The 16,690-nt window shown below is 45.2% G+C and overlaps 1 protein-coding gene across 6 annotated transcripts in view; it reads right to left on the minus strand.

The window, feature by feature from the left end:
• The window catches only part of FKBP15 (FKBP prolyl isomerase family member 15), a 2,419,492-nt gene that overhangs the window by 2,344,203 nt on the left and 58,599 nt on the right, over positions 1 to 16,690 (minus strand). For all 6 annotated transcript variants that reach the window (XM_069609812.1, XM_069609811.1, XM_069609809.1 and 3 more), the window contains exon 2: positions 7,346 to 7,455. In XM_069609812.1, coding sequence (XP_069465913.1) covers positions 7,346 to 7,455 — 110 coding nt within the window. The remainder of the gene's footprint in view (positions 1 to 7,345; positions 7,456 to 16,690) is intronic.

Raw genomic sequence — 16,690 nt, forward strand, 5'->3', positions numbered from 1 at the left:
CTTCGCACACCGGCACAGAGCTCCGTCAGGTGAGTCTCTCCTGCTGCTCGACTTGATACAGCGGTCCCTGTTCACCTCATTTCTGGCAGCCGATCTGGGGTGCCTGTGTCCGACTTCAGGAGCGCTGCTCATTCACAGCTCAGGTCCCGCTGGTGGCTCGCGCTTCCTGTTGGAGTTGGGGTGAGGCTTAGGTGCGATGTGTTGGGTGCCTTCACGGTCTCCCCTCCGCTGGTTTCGTTCACTTGGCGGGTTGGCTTGCCTGGTCAGACATCCCGCACTGCAACACTCTGGCAGCAAGCTGCTGGTCTAGATGGGGTCCGCCATCTTGTGTTTCGCACTGAGGGGGGGGGGGAGGCCGGGTCCCGAATTGGATTTCTCCAGTTTCATTTGTCCGATTTTTCTAGAGGTTGCCCCGTTAAGCTCGGGTAACGCTGCTGCTTTGTGCTGGCAAGTTCTTTTGGGATCAAGGTGCTTTGCAGGCACCGATGCAGGATCAGGTTACGGCAAATCGGCCAGAGCTCGGCGTCCCCGCTGCCTCACGCCATGAGCACCAGGCCACGCCCCCAACCGGCTGCAGCCATACCACCAATACCCCACATACTGCTGCACACCCTATAATCTTCTCGCTTGGCTCCACGCTACCAATAACCCAAAGCGCACCATACAAGCCCTAGCGCCACCAATGCATGGTCAAAAACCTGATATGATCTTGACGCACACCAGGAATCCCAACATGCATCCACATCTCGAGTCCCGGAGAAGAGAGGCACACCTCACACTAGCGTATCTTAACATCATTGGTTTAGATTGGCATACTGTCGTGCGGCGCATCCATCTAGCACTCATAGTGGAGGTAAGAGCATACGTGGGCAGTTCTAGCGGCAGGTGGAGAAGCGAAGATGGCTCAGATCTAGGGGGAACTCTTTCAATGCATGTGGACATTAGGGGCGTCACGGTATTAGTTTTATGACGGTACAATAACCTTCTTGCCAAATGACGGTATATCATGGTTATCGCGGTATAGCAGGTGGAGTTAACTAATCTTAACAAATATTTTCTAAAAGGTCATAAATTGTCAGATTTATCATCACAAACAAAACCAGGTCCCCAGGGCCAGAATTGGGCTTTTCAACATACTTTCCACTGAAATGCCACCCCTTGCTTCCACCAAACACACGTGTGGAGAGGAGGAGGGGCAGGGGGGGGGGGAGCCCTGCTGCGCCTGGCAAAGCAAACTGAATAGCTTTTCTTAAGTGGTCATTTCAGCTTTTAGCCCCCCCCACTGGCTACTGGTGAAGATGAACATGTTGCCATCTTGATAACCTGCATGCCACAGATCAATGGAGTCTGATGGTAGTATACGCTTGTGCGCATACGCACACACGCACTCTCTTTACGTTACAGCCTTTAGTTTACTTGAGGGCCAAAAGGTGTTCAGTAATCACGGACATGTTACACTTTGGTATGGCAGCAGGGAATACCCACAGAGATGAGTAAATTTCGCACTGTGACTTATTATATGTAAATTCAATGATGGAACCAGGGAAATCCCCCATTGTCATATGTTTAGAAAACATTATCCATTATAAATATATAAACCCCAAACCGCCAACCCAAAGTAAACCCTTTTCCTTCTTGGCACTGTTTATATTCTTCCTATTGCTAACATATTGATTTTGTGTCAGGCATGTGTGGTTTATGGAATGGCATTAAAAACTGCTCCATCTGAAATTACTTGGCAGACGGCACATCCAACAGTGCAAGACCAAGACTGCACAGCACTTGCTTACTGCAGCCATTCCAAATCAGATTGAAAAGCACACTTAACAGTATGAACGGTATAAACAATGTGACGGTTATTATTGTTCAATTAAGTGGTTCACGGTATCTTTAACGGTATACCGTAATACCGTTACATCCCTAGTGGACATGGCGGGCCTGTTTCACAAAGAATTGAAAACGCTTTGTGAATCAGTCCCAGCAAATAGGTCGATATTGCACATGCTTTCAGAGAGGGCAACCAGCACAGTTCCCAAAGGATGGCACAGACACACACTGTCAGACTCGGACAGGCCTATAGGGCAATGCCAGAAGTGAAGGTTAATCATGCTACTGTGGGCCAGGTTTTGGCCAGTCTGATGGGCAGCGAGTGGTTTAAACTAGGGACACTGGCGTTATTGAAGAATATTTTTTAAGATGCATAATTTGCAAGACCATTTACCACAAGCTCCCTCTGTCACAAGAGGAATTGCATTTTGCAACTGTGGGCCACTTTCTTATTAGTGCCCGGGCCCTAGCACAGTCCGATCAAGGATTGCAACAGGAATACAGAGGATCCAGCGTGGGGATGCGCACACAGAGCAAGCAAGTCCCCGTTTCCCGCCCTCTGAAAAATAACACCTGCATAACCTGGATCGAAATTACCAGCACTGCAACTAATATTTTATCAAAATGATAGATTTATTTTTCATGAAAAGTGTAACAAAGTTTCTTTTCTGCACCAGGGACACTGCAGGTGGCATCTGTGCAACCCACTCGCTGCCCATCATGACCTGTGAAACAGCAGTGACACAGGGCATGCACTAATCAAAGTAACTAAAACCCACTCTTAGCAAGTAAAGAGGAGGCGAGCCGCATTAAAACCGCTGCCACTGGCACATAACTGGGGCTCATCCCCACAAGCCACCATGAGAACATTGGTTGTTCCAGGGGTCCACGTCCCATATTACCCAGAGACGCACCCAAAAAAGTGGTTCACAGAAGCATTTCCCCCTAGTACTAATGTCCCAAAGGTGCACACTTCACCTCAAGCATTAATCTCTCAGGATAGTACACGTCACCCGACAATTAATACTCAATGAGAATAACTGTCTCACGGGCCCCCAACTGGATCAACATTGATCACAATGTGCAAAATGCGGATAAAAAAAACATTTTCATGATTTTGTGAAGTAATTATCAATTAACCATTGTTAAAATGCTGTACCTTGGAAAAATCGCAGAAGACAAAATGATCACGGAATTCTTACAAATCGAGCACTAGCACCAAATTAAGCTCATACCACAGATTGAATGGGGTGAGGGGCGGGCCACTGAATAAAATGTAACCCATTGTGCAGGGTCCCTCTTTTTAAATTAGACAGGGAAGGTAGTGGCCTGGCCTTGAGGTCAAACACCTACTTCTAGGCAGATTAGGTGGGTGCGGGCAGTGGATGTTTTAATCTCAGCAAAATTCCATCACTGTCTTCAACCAGAAGAATGGTTAATGGAAGATACTCACCCCTCCACCTTCAAGTTGCTAGGAAATCGTGTGATGTGGCTCATTGTGCAAATGCTTTTCCCCCTGAAGTGCGCACCTTCTGGCAATTCTCACGAGTCAAAGAATGTGTGCTCTGGTTGAGTTTCCATAATTACTGTATGATTATTTCTATGGTAATTAGGGTAACCGTTTGCCCGGAGACTGCGCCTACACCATATAGAGAGAGGGGTAAAAACAGGGGCACATCAATCGACACACGAAAAGTGTCGTCCTTTACTTTGAGCTAGTATTTGAAGGCCACTTTTACAGAAAGTGACATCTGTTGGCCCACGTCAGAAAACAACAATAAAAAAAAACAACCTGTCTCAAACATGTTCACTTCATAAGCCTAGTAGCGTGTCGACTAAAGTAGGCCTTCCTGGCGTACTTACATATAGTACCATAGCTTATATGCAGGGTGCCGGTACTGATCAGTGTTGCCAATAAATGCCTGTTAATGGCCACTAACTTGCTCCCCCCCCCTGCCTTCACCGGGCCTTGTGAGCCTCCGAATTAGGCAAATGTAATAGTAACATGCTGCGCCCTGCAACTAGTCTTGCCTTTTATTAAATAAAGGGCACTTTAAAGGGACTGCTACTGCGCCATCTTAATTTTTTTTTAAATATTGACACTGGGCTCCTTCCACAAACGTCATTTCTCCTTCCTATCATTGCACCAGCGCACTACTCCTCTATATGAATCTAGTGGTGCCCAGGTAATGCTTTATCCTTCTATTAAAAGATCAGCATGTACATACAGGCAGTCGACCTTACAATAGCGGAGCCTCTAAATGTGTAGCCCAAAATAGAAAAATGCATGCGATTGCTAAATATATCATAGCAGCATCTTTCGATTCGGCGCCGCCTCCATCATTTCTTTGCCGAACTCCGGCACCTGAGGGACAAAAGAAAACAACAAGGTGGGCCGAGAAAACCAACAAATAAAAAAAAACTTATCATAGACTTACCAGATTACCACCGGAGGCATTATTCTATAACTCTCCACATCCTCATGTGCCGCACCTGCAAAGAGAGAGAAAACAACATGTTAAACACCGGCAACATTTACCGGACGGTGTCGGGTAATACAGACTCTTACCTGCGCGCCACCAACTGCCACGAGGGGTATCTTCTCACGATCTTAGTTGCAAGACAAGGAAGGAAGGGGGGGGGACAAGAGTGAATCATCGGACATATTTAACTCTATGAACTGGATACTTACCGAACCTTGTCAGGAACCTCAGAGTCAATACTCTCCGGAACTCTCCCACGCCTTCAAACCAGTGAAGTAACTGGCATTAACGCGCCCCTGCAATCCACGCAGGATGGAGAGCTCATCATTTAAAAACATAAGGAGAGGTTCCAAAAAGGGGATATCGGAGGTGACAAGAAGGGAGAACGAGAACAGTGGGAGGGGGCTATCACTCATATCCACGGGTGGCTAAATCCCTTTCTCCACTTGCAGGAGAATACTTCTACGGATCAAGCAGAGGAGATTAGGCGGGCCAGTCCAGACAGTCATCTCGGCACTACGCATCACGTTGGTGGAGACCTCAGCTGTCCGGGTCCGATCGACGCCCCTGTGGGAACCAGGTGAGCGTAACAGCGGATCACCACTCTCCAACTGCTCGTTGGGTACTGCTGCATATCTGTGAGCCAGCAGCACTGTTCTGCACTGGAGCCAGGCATTATGGCTTCTGCGGGTCAGCGTATTTCCTCTTGGTTTGGTTCAGGCAGTCTCCTGTCCTGTAGTAACTCTCCTGTTGCTGGATTTCGGCGTCAGTGGAGGATGTTACCGTTGAGTCTCGTTTCTCTCGGCTCACTTTGATTCTCCCGTGCTTGTCTGCTTTGCAGGAGACTCTTTTCCCTGGAGTTGCAGAGCTCTCTAGGCTGTTGTGGGGCTTCGCCTGCCACGCCGACTGTGTGGTTGTGAACTCCTTACTAGGAGTGTAGCTTCCCCTTCTTGCCCTCTGGCAGATTCTCCCTTTCTGGCTTTACATTCCACTGTATTTGAATCCCTCCCTGGAATCGAAGGGAAGCCGCCATTGGCACAAGCTTTGCATAGAGAGGCAGGGACAAATTCAAGTCGGAAAACAAGCTATCCCACTTTAAAGAGGCCCTGTATGCATTTGCCCTGTTCTACTCCCATATAACCAACAAACAGGGGGGGGGGGGGTTTGACGTGAAGGAAGGTGCGATAGTAACCCTAGTCTGGCATTCCTTGTCCCCAAAGGGGGTCACCCAAGTGGTACCCCGCTGCACTGTTCCCTAGGGAGGGTATCGCATAGCTGGCTCAATTCCCCAGTCCCAAATGAGATGGCTCCCGCTTGTGGAGAAAGGACAAATTGACTATCTGGGATTGGATTTGTCACAATTCCAGTTTGTACGATCCGTTTCGAACACTTTATGCAATTTACATATCAATTTCTGATTGAAACGTTCCACAAGACCATCAGACTGCGGGTGGTACAAAGATTTTATTTAATTCAGCACATCCTTTAACTCTTTCATCAGGCGTGACATAAATGTTGTACGCTGGTCAGTGAGGATTTCTTTCAGGACACCTACCTGGGAGAGGAAGGGGATAAGAGGTTTAAGGATCTGCTGACTGGCGTTTCTCAGGGTGGGGAAGGCATCCGAATAACAGGTCGCATTGTCTAATATAACCAGTATACATTTGTTCCCTAGTTTAGATGGTTTAAGAGGCCCTAGTATATCCATTGCGATTCTCTTAAAAGGCCCTTCAGTAATCAGGGGAACTCTGGGAATAGGGTAGTGAAAGTCTTTTGACAGATGTCACAAATGTTTGCAAAGGTCTTAACATCAGCATATATCCTAGCCGTGTAGAACTTGCTAAGGACCTTGTCTTGGTTACCCCACTGATGACTGGCTGTAAGGTGGGAGGAAATTAGATAATTCCCTTATACCCTCGTATGGCTCCTGGGGATTTACAGTTGAGTTTTCTGGGTAGCATCCAGATCGCTACAACCCCTACATATAGGAACCCTTTTCTTTTTGAAGAAAAAAGTCCCTCTGTTCACAGTCCTGACCTTCAGATGTAGCTCTTTCGCAGGCATCTGCCAGAATATGGTTATTCCTCTGGGCAAAGGTCTAGTGTGGTAAAGTAGTCGTATTATCCTTTTTAGACTGGACAGGTGGAGTCAAGTTTTGGTCGGCCTCCCCAAAGCTATAAAAAAAAAAAACAGAGTGGTCTGGGAATGAGCGTCAACTCTCTACAATTTGGCTTATAGCTTTTTCCAGTATCCCCGAAGCAATAGGTTCCCCTACTTTCACAGTATAGGGTTGTGCCCCTGAATTATGAAGCATCACCTAGTGGCTCTGCTTTGCGTAGAGCAGTGGGAAAGACCCAAGTCATAAACCAAGCCCTCCACTTTAAGGAAACCCTGTACATTTGCGCCCTGTTCAACTCCTATGTAACCAACAAACATGGGGAGGGTTTGGACAGTATCTGTACTTGGCCATTCCTGGTCCCCCAAGGGAGGGGGTTCATCCCTAGTGAGGTCCCGCTTCCCCCCTCCCTTATGGAGAGTATCATGTAGCAGGCTCAACTCCCTAGTCACAAAGTGGGTGACTTTTGCACTTGGGAAGAAGGGGCAAATTCCCTGGATTCGTCACAAAACCTGTAGTGGCCAAATTGAAGTGTCCTTTACAATGGATGGACTGGTCTATCACCTTCAGTGTCACACTGCTAATAGGCTACGAGCCTTTTCTTTTTTCACAAACGGTTTGGTTGTGATGAAGACTGCATCGAATTTCTGGTTTACTTCATACAGTGTGATTTTCCACGTGGCTTGCTGAAGATTAAAGGACCGGTCCCGGACATGAGGGTAACTTGCACTACCCAAGTCCAAATCTCCCAGGAGGTTCAAGGTAGACCCAAAAATTAAGTCTAATGAAAAATGTAATAATGACACCGGTCATTACAGCACTGAAAAGCTGGAGGAATCCGGCATAAAGCGGTATATAACAACACAAATTATTATTGTTAGAACATAGGCAGAGGCAGGGATCTAGTCGTGGAACTTACCAGCTGCAGGTTGACCTTTCTTGGGCTGCTTTGGAGCTGTGTACTGGAAAGACTCGTTTCCCTGGCTGGACACTACCTGGTCCAGACCAAAGAGAGATGCCAATTTGGCCCTGAAATAAAAAATTAAAAAATGTAAGTTCAAGGCCTTTCGCATCCTACATCCGCATACAAAGATGGCAATCACAAATACCATAAAAGTCAGCCTTTTCAAATAATTATAAAATAGCTTGAATTAACTACATGAGCCAGTAACTAGCCCTTTAGTACCTAGCACGTTTTCACCCATGTCATTTACCAACAATCAATCTATTTTCTCCACTCTTTATGTTTGCCACAGAGCAGGACTGTATTGTTTATTGGGCATCAATTACAGGTGTGTTGCTATATAAAATACACTCACAACATTTACAAATGGTCAGGTGCTACTAATGAATGGCCTCCTGGTTTGACTAGTCTGGTGAACCAGATGACGGAGACGGATTCAGAAGAGGTATGTTAAATGTGTTTAATGATAACTAAAAGAATAAAATGCCCCTCTGTCCCTATTGCTACGAGGGATTTCCCTACCTATAAACTAAGAGTGAACTAAGGGTGCTTGTCAGTCATTAGCAAAAAGAGGTAGCCCTCAGTCCATAAACTATCTACCATTTGGCCCACCTACTGTATCCAAATAACAAAAGTCCAGGTGATGACCTTCTCACTTAGGCTTCCATTGGTCAATGTTCAAAGACTCACTCTGGAGATAGTTTTCACAAACAGTTCAAATTAAAAAAAAGGGTTTCTGCTCTCCATGTAAACTCTTCCAGGAGAAGTTGCAAGTCTTTTTTTGAATGAAATCTCCCTAGTCCTTTACATGTAGGAATGATTTTCTTATCCCTTTCCCACCTTTACTTTGGACTTTGTACTTTGGTCTACTTGCTCGGACCCTCCAGGTTCCCTTCTCTTTGGATTTCCCCAAATGTCACTTGGTTCAATCCTCCACACTCCCTTGTCTGTTGGGTTTCCCCAAATGTCTTATTTTTCTTGTGCCTTTCAGGTCCCTTTTGCCTTCTCTGTTTCATAAGTGTTTTGCTGGCTTCAATATTTCTATCACATATTCATCTCTTGAGTATTGCAGGCTCCTGTAACACTCCTCTGTTCATGGAGTTCCGCTTGCCACCCTCTTCCCTGGGTATCACTTGCACCTTCTGTCTTTCTGGGCGTAGTCCAGCAGGGTGATTTCCCCAGCAGGGTTGTGGCCATTTGCCTCCGTTCTCGGTGCTGTTGAGTCATAAGGGACTGCTTCTTGACAGGCTTAGTTCTTATATGTAAAATGGAAGATTTTTTCCTCGGCTACCTCCTGGTCTTGGCGCTAGTTCTCGGGTGCCTGACCCAACCCGGCTGCACTGTGGTCACGTCACCAAGGATGATGGTTTTCCCGTCTCCATTTCTCGTTTGGCTGAACCGTCTGTCTTCTTCTTGGATACTGCCCAGCATGGAAGCCTCTTTGGATCTCGTCTCCTGAACGGGGATTCTTTCCTCAGTTCCCTCCTGGTCTCAGTGTCATTTCCCTGACCACTAGGGAGGTTCTTGCTTAGCGGGCTCAACTCTCTATGCTCAAAGGGGGTGGCTCCCCTCTGGCGAGAAGGAAAGAATTTCCTAGATCTGTCACAGTAGTCATCCACATGCTCCTGAAACTCACATTTTAGATGACAAATAAGCCATGCCATGGGAGTCTAGAAACCATGCAAGTGTAAAAATAGGTGCTAATGCTACTACAAGAACCATAAAAAACAGTAGGTCAGAGATGCTCTGGAACATGGGCAGGGTTAACCTTCATGGCTTCCCAGGTGTTTCAGTTGCAACTGTGCGCTTCCTATTGAGACTACCCTGTATCCACTTCTATGAGATTTTGACGTGGTTTATTAGTTTACACTTCTTGTTGATTTTTATGGATCTACTTCTTACAACCGTATCACGGTCACACAGTGTGTGATCAATTCTGTAATGCATTTGTGGTGGAAGAGCATGTGCAATTTTCTGTGCTCTTGGGTGGAGGCGGGACTCAAAGCATGTGATGTAATTTCTACTCCCAAATTTTTGTAAAATATTACCAGTTAAAGTGTGTTTCTGTAAATGCACGCCTGGTGTGTCTAGTAAGGTGGAGATTTTCATTTTTCATATCCCAGGGAAGCCGTCTCCATGTACTGAGAGACAGGAATGTTATTAAGAGAGGACACAGACAGAGGTAACAGTTCTGAAAGCCTATCTTGCCCTATAGCTATGGTGAGGATTGCCCTAGCCAACAATACTAAGGAGCCTCTATGTCCAGAAATCCAAAACAAAGGTCTGCCTGTATCAAAACCTAGTACAACAATTGCATTCACAAATCAGTTAAATCCAAGCATTAGTTGCATATAATTTAAGGAACTGAATGTCACCCTGACGCGTGTTTCGAGCAAACGCTCTTCTTCTGAGGCTGAAAACATCACACATAAGTCATTTGCCAAAGACATAGATATGTTATATGAAGTGAATGCACAAACCAAAAATGAGGACAGTTATACATAAGCCCATTATCATATACCAAAAAACATGTGCATATAGTCAATAGCATCAAATTGTGTTGTGTGAAAGATCCATAGGATATTCACATCCATTAAATAAATCATACGAATTGTGGTTAAAAATATTAAAAAAACTAAAAACATACAAACATATAGAGAAAGAAAGGGAGATGAAAAAACAATCATGATTATTAATATTCTTATTAGATGCATTGCAAGGTGGTTTGGTATATGTGCCAATACCAAATCTGGAAAAACTGCGTTCAATTAGCAAATGTACCTTGTGTATGCTCTTTGGTCTTGAAATATATCTCTAAAGGGTACAAATTGACAATAGTCATACTCGTATTGTTGTTATGCGCACAATAACTGCAACCATGATGCCAAAACCATATTTGTCACATTACTAAACTTTGGTACTGGATGTGTATACTTCCACTTACCAATTAGCGTTTGCCGGTAATATAACACTTTTTGGTTGACTAACTGGAGATAAATATACTGATCTAATTAGCTAATACATCCAATATATTCAGTCAGAAAGAAGCAGTCAATGTCTTGACTAGGTATAACCTATTCGCAGTTGCGCCCATCTGTTAACTTACCTGATAATTCAAAAAAACTCTAGCTCCATGAAGACGTGTTAACACATGTATTATAATAGCTAAAAAGCAAAGAAATGTAAAAACACACATGTATTAGATATATGCAAGTAGTTTTGTATATTCCATTTAATTACGCCATGGAAGACGGCTTCCTATACACGGGAACTAGCATAATGGCTAATTCTCACCAGTATTTTAACTGATCATTCAATGAATAGCGCTTGGAATCCAGTGTCATTGTCCCTCATATTAAAAAGGTCATGGTTTTCATTGCGTTGCCAATTACCCAAATTTCTTTCCAAGTATGTCCAGCATGGTGGAGAGGTAGCATGTGCTGTGCCAAACTGGCTACAATCTGCGCTATCACTTAGCGCCACAAGGCAAACAGCAGTGCTAAGTAATGCCCCAATCTAACCCATTGGGTCCAGTTCTAAATAAATTGTATGAAAGGATTATCCTTTGTTCTAGTAAATTGTGAAACCTTCATATTTATTTTTAAATATAAGTAGAGAAAGATGACCTTCGAAATAAAAAGTTATGTGTGTTACTAATTGGATCAGATAAGTGCCCCGAGTGCACATCAAGCCTCACATCGTTCGCACTGATCATTCACGAGCACCAACACCGGTTTGAAAAACCCAAACTTTTCCTGAGACAAGTACGCACTATGCCGTGCATTACTGATATAGATGAGTCAGCAGCAACACTGTGGCTCCTTGACAATGTGGAAGTCGCCGAAAAGGCATGGTTGGGATACAATTACTCATGATCCCTTGGCAGCTATAATGCTCTCAATCTCATCACGTAGATAATAATGCGCTTCAGTTAACTGATCTGAGCCTGTGTGCTTCTTTCTCTGTTTTGTTTTACATTGCACATGGTTTCTCACGTTCGTTCATGTGTGATCCCGGTCAAACTTCACTTTCATTTTCTGGTTGACATTGGCAATTATCAGATAAATTAACAGATAAACGCAACTGCGAAACTATATAGGTAATACCTAGTCAAAAGACATTGAAAGCTTCTTTCTGCCTGAATATATTGGATGTATTAGCTAATTCGATCCGTACATTATTTGTCTCCAGTTAGTCAACCAACAAGTGTTATATTACCAGCAAACGCTAAATTGGTAAGTGGAAGTATAGACATCCAGTACCAACGTTTAGTAATGTGACTAATATGGTTTTGGCATCATGGTTGCAGTTACTGTGCGCATAACAACAATAGGAGTATGACTAATGTCAATTTGTACCCTTTCGAGATATATTTCGGGACCAAAGAGCATACAAGGTACAATTGCTAATTGAACGTGGTTTTGCCAGATTTGGTATTGGCACATTCACCAAACCACCATGCAATGCATCTAATAAGGGTATTAATAATCATTGTTTTTTCATCTCCCTTTCTTTCTCTATATGTTTGCTGTTGTATGTTTTTGTTTTTTCAATTTTTAACCACAATTCGTATTATTTAACGGATGTGAATATCCTATGGATCTTTCACACAACACAATTTAATGCTATTGACTATATGCACATGTTTTTTGGTGTATGATAATGGGCTTATGTATAACTGTCCTCATGTTTGCATTTTTGGTTTGTGCATTCACTTCATATAACATATCTATATATTTGGCAAATGACATGTGTGACGTTTTCAGCCTCAGAATAAGAGCGTAGGCTCGAAACACGTGTCGGGCTGACATTCAGTTCATTAAATTATATACAACTAACACATGGACTTCACCGATTTGTGTGCAGTGTGAATGCAATTGTTGTACTAGTTTCCTATAACTGAAGTACTTGGCAATGAACCTGTGGCTTACACTCATCTGCAGCCATCTCCCTAATTGATTTATGTACAAGCGCTTGGGTTTCTATTTCTTCTCTTGCCATAGTTTTTTGTTGTATCAAAACCTATGCTTGTCCTCACTTCCAATACCTAAAATGTAGTGCAGGGATATTCTTACTCAAAATAGTGTTCAAATTAAAGCATGGAGCAATCTCTAGCTGCCTTCCCCAAGTTCAGTATACAGTTCAAAGAAAACCATGTTCTCAAAAGGAGCTCAGGCTCTTTTCTCCCAAGCTGCATGTACTGGATCACCAAAACAAAGTTCCAAAAGAGTTTGGGGTTCCCTCCCCCAAGTTTTAAACCTGGATTCACAATACAATGTTCCCAAGGTAATGTTTGCAAGAAGCTCAGGATTCCCTTCCGTAACCTTCAAGTCTTTTATGATCCAACAAAGGCACAGGGTTCTTCCCCCAAGCCACAGATGCTGGTTCACAACTATTCAAAAGTTCCAAAAGATGATTCTGGCAAGATAATGTTTCCAAGAAGCTCAGGATTCCCTTTTCCCAAGCTTATTGCCAAAACCAACATTCATCTCTTTCTGGTTTCTAGGTTGTTTGCGCAGTTCCTTCTCATTTGTTGGGGCTCCCTGGTCTAGGCACAGTTGACAGACCACACGGGCCATCCACTACAGGTCAAGCAACGCAACCAGTTGCCCTTACTAAAGCACTTTATCCCCATAATTTAGGATGGCCGCGTTATTCACATTTGGAGGGTTCAAATGCAGCTCTTTAACTTTCACATTCAGTATTTTGCTCACACTTTGTTGCTCCCCTTGACTGCTCATTTACAGAAAAAACGTAGCTTACCATTTGGGTTTTATCAGAGGCTTTCAATAACGTGCTGCCTGCACGCGACCACTCGGATACAATGTTGATTCATTGACATTGAAACGTGCAGCGGGTCTTTCATTCATTAGCACTCACCACTCGTGTAAACTGTTCAGCTTCTTCGTTAGCACAGTCTGATCTCACTGCCTGCAGACATCCCTAAACTTTTGCTTCCAGTCAGGGAACAAGCACTTCTCAGTAGCACAGAGACCGCCTATTTCCACAGCTCCCAGCTCTCGCTGGCTCCTTGGAAACATTCTCCCTCGCCACGCAATGACACACTGCCACAATGTGTCCTTCTCCAGCGTCTCCGCACTCCGTTCCTCTCCAGGTTTCTTGTGAGCTGTACTGGCCTTCCTGCTCCTCTTACCCAACCGGCTTCTCGCTCTTCCCAGGCTTCCTTCTGCTGTTCGTGAACTCCACTTTTTTATACACCTGTGAGTCTATAACGGCAGCAAGGGCAAGTTCTCAGGCTCAATTGTCTGACCACAACTAATCCAATTAACAGGACATGCCTGACTTTCACCTCTATAGCCTTCAGGTGCCTGCCTATTCATATCAGTACTGTAGTGGCGTCTCCTATAGGTAATCTTCATTACTCTTGGTAATCTTCATTAGTCTTGGGGTTAGTTTCTTCTTCTCAATAGTTAATCTGACTTCAGGGGGAGAAGTCGGATATGGGCAACAATATCTTACGAAGGCTGATGGAGGGTAAGATAAATCACTGTTAGGAAATGGGGGATACCATTTCTCACCCTCTGGTACCCTCTGCCGCATCCCCACAGACCCTCCACCCAGGTGATCCTCTTCGCAAGTCCACCCCCAGAGTCGGGATCCAAAAGCAATGGCCCTTCCTTGGCCACCTGAACAGAAGATCCCGGGGGAGTGGAAGTGAGAGTACCTTCAGGTTTCTCACAGTACCAACTGTGGTCATCTCCCGATATATGGTATGGTCGGTCCCACCTTGCAAGCAACAAGGTGTTCTAGTGCTGTCAAAGAGTAACATGCTTCTTTATATAGCGGGAAAGCTCATGTACAGCCTTGTACATAGCCTATCATCGAAATACCTTTGCAAATGAGGCATAGGAACCTGCAGTAGGTTTTGATAAACTCTCCTCATAGCCGGGGTGATGGGAGTTGAAGCCTGCTTCTCGTGGATGCAGGCAATTTATCCAGAGTGTACAGCCAGTTGGATTCAGGGAACAGGGGCCATGATGTGAAGTCTAATTTATGCCCAGAGTGACAATGGTGCACAGCAGGACTCAAGACATTTCAAATTATCTAAACAATGTATTTAAGATAGCATCCGGGCACAACAGCACTCCCCCAAACTCCCAGAGAAGGCCCCTGGTCCCTCGCTGTGGAAACTTTGAACCATGTTCTTCTTGGCACCCAGACGTTGGGGCATATGCATTGCACCCCATTTTGGTACTGGTCTCCACAAATCCCTGCAAATGTAAGTTAAACTGGTTACTACAGCCCTCCAGGTATCTAGCCTCACAGGAATCCAGAGCATGACAATGCCTTCTTGTATTCTGGATTTCACTTTTTCTCCAGTTCCCACTTATGCGGCAGAGGGTACCAGAGGGCGAGAAATGGTATCCCCCATTTGAGGATTCCATCCCAGCTTCTATTATGAAGACTATTGCACCTGACATTCTTTTTTTTTTTTTAAACTCTTTTTATTGAATTTTATGATGAACAACAATAATAAACGTTCCCTCCAACCCACCTCCCTACTCCCCCCCCAACATCAAGCAATAACTCCCAGATCGTTGCCCTCTCGAGCACACACCCCACGCTCAGTGTAGGTCCAAAAGCTTCAATCGCTGCGGGCACCACATTACCCTAAAATCGTCTCCAAGGAAGTTCATGATCTCTCCCCATTCCGCTGCAAAGTTCTGCACTCTATTGTCCTTGGCAAACGTAGCCCATTCCAGAGCCGCTATTTCCCAAATCTTCCGGTACCAATCCTGATATTGAGGCACCTCCGGCCCCCTCCATCTCTGAGCTATTAACAACATAGCTGCCAGGACCACAATAGTTTTGGCCTTTTCCCTACCTCTCATTTCCCCCTGGTTCAGAGATTTCCGAAGGCCTAACAAAATATGTGCAGGAGTTCTTTCGTCCGCCTCCCCGAAGGCCTGTTCCTGTGCCTGTCGAATTTCTTCCCAGAAGGGCTCTATCAAGGGGCACCCCCACCAAATATGATCTGCTGACCCTATCATCCCACAGCCCCTCCAGCATTTCTCGGATTTTCCAGGGAACATCCTGTGTAGCCGGACCGGGGTGCACTGCCACCCTACAAGAACCTTATACCAGATTTCCTGAAGCTGGGACGCTTTGGCTAGTTTGGGAATCCTCTTCCATAGTGTCTCCCATTCCTCCCTAGTCATCTCGCGGCCCACAGTTCGATCTCATTCCCTCATATAGGGCCAGTTCAAACCTATTTTGTCTTTTTCCAAGATTTTATAAATGTTGGATATGAGGCCTTTCGACCCATCATTAGTAAGAAGAAATTTCTCAAAAGGGGTGGGTTCTCGTGTGGCTGCTTGTTTGACCCCTGGGTGCAGAAGCCAATGCCGTATTTGCGCATACCGCAGCCGTTCCCCTTCCTGTAGCGTAAATTCCCTCTTACAATCATAGAAAGATAGTAACTCCCCTCCACGGAACATATCTGCCAATTTTCTGCAACCGCCCTCCCGCCATTTGGTAAATGCTCCCTTTTCCAAGTCTGGGGTGAAATCTCCATTCTCAAAGATCGGTGTGAAGGGAGATGGAAAGGTGGTGATTCCCACAGATCTCGCTAGCTTGTCCCAAGTGTCGGCCATAAGCCTGGTAATTGCACTTTTATACAGGTGCCGGGGTCTATGCGGTTTGGGGAGCCATAGCACTTCTGCTAGGTTGCGATGTACCACTGCTCTGTCCATTCTCACCCATAACTTGCCTTGCGTCGCCTCCTCCCCCCTCAGCCACTCCCTGATAATTCGAATTTGGGTCGCTTCGTAATAGCGCTTAAAGTTAGGTTGGGCCATCCCTCCCTCCCTCCCTCCCTCCCCCCTAGCTGCCCGTAGAAGCCTCTTCCCACCCTGGGTCTTTTCCCCTCCCATATGAAACTTTTAGTTAGCGCCTCCAGTTCTTTAAAGAAACTTGCCGGGATCGGTAGTGGGATTGCCTGAAATAAATATAGAAGCCTCGGGAGAGTGACCATCTTTACCGCCGCTATACGCCCCAACCATGATACCCTGAGGCCCTGCCACCGCTGGAAGTCTTTCTGAATAGCCTTGAAAAGAGGAGGGAGATTAGCCCCATACCAGCCTGTTAAGGAGGCCGTGATTTTCACTCCTAGGTAGCGAATCCCACCCGGACTCCACTGTAAAGGGGTACTGCCTCTCAGTCTATCACCATCCATTACCCCCAGCGTTAAGCTCAGAACCTCTGACTTGTTGGCATTGATCTTCAAACCCGAGGCCGCACCAAAGTTTTCCAAGAGGGCAATACTAGCCCGAAGCGAGT

Source organism: Ambystoma mexicanum, chromosome 8, assembly GCF_040938575.1.
Source record: "Ambystoma mexicanum isolate Mex_15411 chromosome 8, UKY_AmexF1_1, whole genome shotgun sequence".
NCBI classification, from domain to species: domain Eukaryota; kingdom Metazoa; phylum Chordata; class Amphibia; order Caudata; family Ambystomatidae; genus Ambystoma; species Ambystoma mexicanum.